The following is a 3,540-nucleotide window of genomic DNA, read 5'->3' as shown; positions in this document are numbered from 1 at the left end:
GAAAGCAAAAGGATTTATATATATTTACATTCAATTTCATGTATCTGGCCGTAATTTGTTATCAATGTTTTACTAAAGTACTTTATATATTTTATATATATATATCTTATATATATATATCTTTTTATGATATTTGTACATAATAAAAGTAGAATTCATGCATACTATAAAATAGGAAATAAGTTTATGTAAATATATTGACAAGTATTTTATAAGTAATGTAAGAAATTTTTTTAAAGATATTTACAAAACTGTGTTAATAATGAAAATTATCTGATATCTGTGGAAACAAAATTCATATACAAAAAGAGGATTGAGAGGATTTTGAATCACTTACTTGATAATATATGTTGTAAAAATACATGATGTAAAAAAACAAAGCTATAAAGTCTTTTGATATAAAAAGAGAAATCCGATTTGCAAATTGTGAAACCGAATATGAAATCTATATTTGTACAAAACTACTTCGATGCTATTTGCGCTGTTATGTTTTTGAGTTGCTGTTTATATATTTCCGCTTCCTTTTCTTTTTCTTGTAATTGCTTACGATATTCGGCGGCTTGTTTTCGCGCTTCTGCTAATTTTCTATTTAGTACTGCTATATCTGTTACTGGCTCGTTATTTTCTGGATTGTCCTCTTCAATAATTTCTTCTATATCATCATCTAATTGTAAAACTGTTGATTCCACAATCTTTGACGGAGCATACGCAATTTTCTGAAATATAAAAACGTTTATTTATTTGTCTATTGTTAATTTGTATTTTATATCTGAAATATAAATGACCTTACTTCTTTTGTCGAGATAGAATTTTTGATTTCGGTGACAGTAGATGCTGTTGAAGTGTTAGGAATTGTTGTAACCAATAACTTCATTGATTTGTTATCAACAGCTTTTTTCAAAATATTTGGACTCCGTGACGTAATGGTAGATGTATTAGAATTTGGATTAAAAATTTTTGATTGAATTTGGTCTGCTCTAATTGCTATAACTTTCCTCGATGGTCCTTTTCGCGAAGCAACTTGAAGGCGTTTAATCGACGAACCTTTCGTCAAATTCAAAGCAATTTTTCCGGCTTCTGTAATCACATAAATCATCTTAGAATATATTCTGATATTAGTTTTTAAATTATTTTAAATGTACAAAAGCGGACCTGTTAAAACTACTGTTCTCCCACTTTCCATTGCCTTTTCTACAATAGATGATTCATCATCTACAGGTATCATTCTAATTCCATGTGCTTCTAATAACCTAAACTGTTTGCCTATCGACAAGATATCTTTATGTTTCTTACTATTCATAATATTATTCGCATTAATTATTTCAACATCTTCAATTTCTTTTTCTTGTTCGCCATCTGTATTGTTTGGTGATACAGAAATTTGTTGAAAGATCATTTTTTGTTTTTTTTCAATTTGCGCTAGAAATTATAAATACACAAAGTAGAATTTGAAATACAAAAAAGATTTGTAAATAAAAAAGTACATGGAAAAATATATTAACATTTACCTTGAGAAAGTTTACGTTTACGTGGAGATGGTTGATGTATCATTCCAAATTTTTGTTCTTCTTCTTGTATTATCGAACTTTTGCTATTATTCGCAGCTTCTAATTGTACTAAATTATTCGTGGCTACTTCCAATTCTACAGAATTAGCCTGATTTTGTTGATGAGCTTGAATACCTATTAGTTCTCGTTCTTGTTGTAATATATCCACAAAGTCTAACCTATCATGCTCCAATGCAAGACTGACTGGAGTTTTCTCAAATTTACTAGTTGCATTCGTATCGGCTCCATGATCTAGTAAAATGTGCATTACATCTACATGTTCACGTTCTACCGCCCAATGCAATGGAGTCATCTTTAACTAAAATCATTTTTCATGTTAATTATCTGGTGCTAGAAGTTAATAAATCATATTTTAATATTATACCATGTCTCTGCTATTAACATCTGCTCCATAGTTCAGCAGCAACTGTACCATCTGATGATGGCCTTCGTATGCTGCCATGTGTAAAGGAGTTCTATCGACTTTTGTCCTAGCATCCCTTGATATCCCTGCTCTAAGTAAAACATCAGCAGTATCTATGTGATTGTTCTGTGCGGCGAGATGGAGCGCACTTGTACCAAGCTATAAAAGACAAATATATATCGTATGCCTATTGTTATAAATAAAATTTACAAAGAATACAAACACTTTTTAAATGCTAAAGCACATACCCAATCTGTGGTAAATGGTGCGCCCCTACACATGAGTTCACGAACAGCTTCAGTGTCACCATTTTTAGCACTATGTAGAAGCTGTTTACCAAGTTCCACCATAGTCGAGGCATCTTGTGGTCTTGAATGAGAGGAGACATCGCAAGCCAAAAGTTCCACCTAACGACAACAGCATGACCGTTAAATATTAACAATAGCTTCATATAAAATCAGATAGTATACCTTCGTACACCTTCAACATAAAAGAAAGATGCTTACTGGTATGAGAGTATCCGTGTCCAGACTCTCAATATCGTTGGCACATATGCTTTCCTGCATAGATTGCATTCTTGATTATCCAGCTCAGTCACCGTGCAAGCAGGCTCTAAAATCATATTATCCATAACTTGTCGCGGTCACTGTGGATTTTTCTAACCGATGGAAATCGAACTGTGCGACTAATTTTCGGGCGTTAATCGCTGTCGTTCGACCTTGGGTCAGCTGAATCCGAAAGTGGGCCGTAAAAATAACGAGCTCGCCGACGGAGAAACACGTGCGGCCGGATACATTCGATTTGCGCCTTGCGGTGTACCACGTGCGCGTGGTGCGTTTATTCCTCGAAATTTTTGCATCGCTACAGGATGTTTTTATTTCGCCGTCTCGGGGTCGCGAGGAACTTCCTGTTCCTGTTTCAATGAACGGAAGTCCCATGCCATAGGCCCTGTGTTACGTGCGAAAAAAAACTAGCAGACCAACAGATCGGAACGGGATGTCATACTTACGACCAGCGCATTATTCTCGCCGTTCTCGCGATTTTTCCGACGATCCACCGACGAGCGTGCGATGTCCGCTGGAATTCTTCCCCGTCACAGTCTCCGCGATTTACGGTCACGGTAAAGTTTCATGAAAATGGCGGCGCATTGGCGCCATTCCTAAGCGCTGTCCGGTTTGGCTCAGGCGGTAAAAGCGTTTCCTATCTGTGCGACGAGTCCATACGAGATGCCCATGCCGCCTCCTCGTGTATATTTATGGCTGGATATCATCGATGTCATGAGGAATTCAGATTGCATTTGCGTCCGATATACGCGACATCCAATAGAATGATCTATAGGATTATTAAATATGAAAATAATATCTAATAAATGTAAAAATCTAAAATGACGAACACACCATTAAAAAATATTATCAAAAAATTCAAATGAAATTTGTTGTATCAGAGAAAAACCTGAAAGTGTGGATATCTCGACCTTTTTTGTGTACCAAATCTCGTAGGGTAATGTCTACGTTTTTGTGGTTCTTTTCCATACTATTACGTGGGTTAGACAAGGACGAACGATCAAAG

The 3,540-nt window shown here is 35.3% G+C and overlaps 1 protein-coding gene across 1 annotated transcript; it reads right to left on the bottom strand.

The window, feature by feature from the left end:
• Nucleotides 1-355: 355 nt before the first annotated feature.
• Atac3 (Ada2a-containing complex component 3) lies at nucleotides 356-3,096 on the bottom strand. The gene is made up of 8 exons (XM_018460660.1): nucleotides 2,981-3,096; nucleotides 2,478-2,583; nucleotides 2,220-2,378; nucleotides 1,933-2,130; nucleotides 1,509-1,866; nucleotides 1,153-1,419; nucleotides 791-1,077; nucleotides 356-716 (listed from the first exon to the last, which is right to left on the bottom strand). Exons 2-8 carry the CDS (start codon nucleotides 2,544-2,546, stop codon nucleotides 462-464), a joined length of 1,593 nt encoding a protein of 530 aa, XP_018316162.1. The 5' UTR covers nucleotides 2,547-2,583; nucleotides 2,981-3,096; the 3' UTR covers nucleotides 356-461.
• Nucleotides 3,097-3,540: the final 444 nt, after the last annotated feature.

The sequence above is a fragment of the Mycetomoellerius zeteki genome, unplaced genomic scaffold, assembly GCF_001594055.1.
Source record: "Mycetomoellerius zeteki isolate Tzet28-1 unplaced genomic scaffold, Tzet1.0 scaffold96, whole genome shotgun sequence".
In the NCBI taxonomy this organism is placed as follows: Eukaryota; Metazoa; Arthropoda; class Insecta; order Hymenoptera; family Formicidae; genus Mycetomoellerius; species Mycetomoellerius zeteki.
The sequence above is the reverse complement of the archived record's forward strand: the minus strand, read 5'-3'. Positions and strand labels throughout refer to the sequence as shown.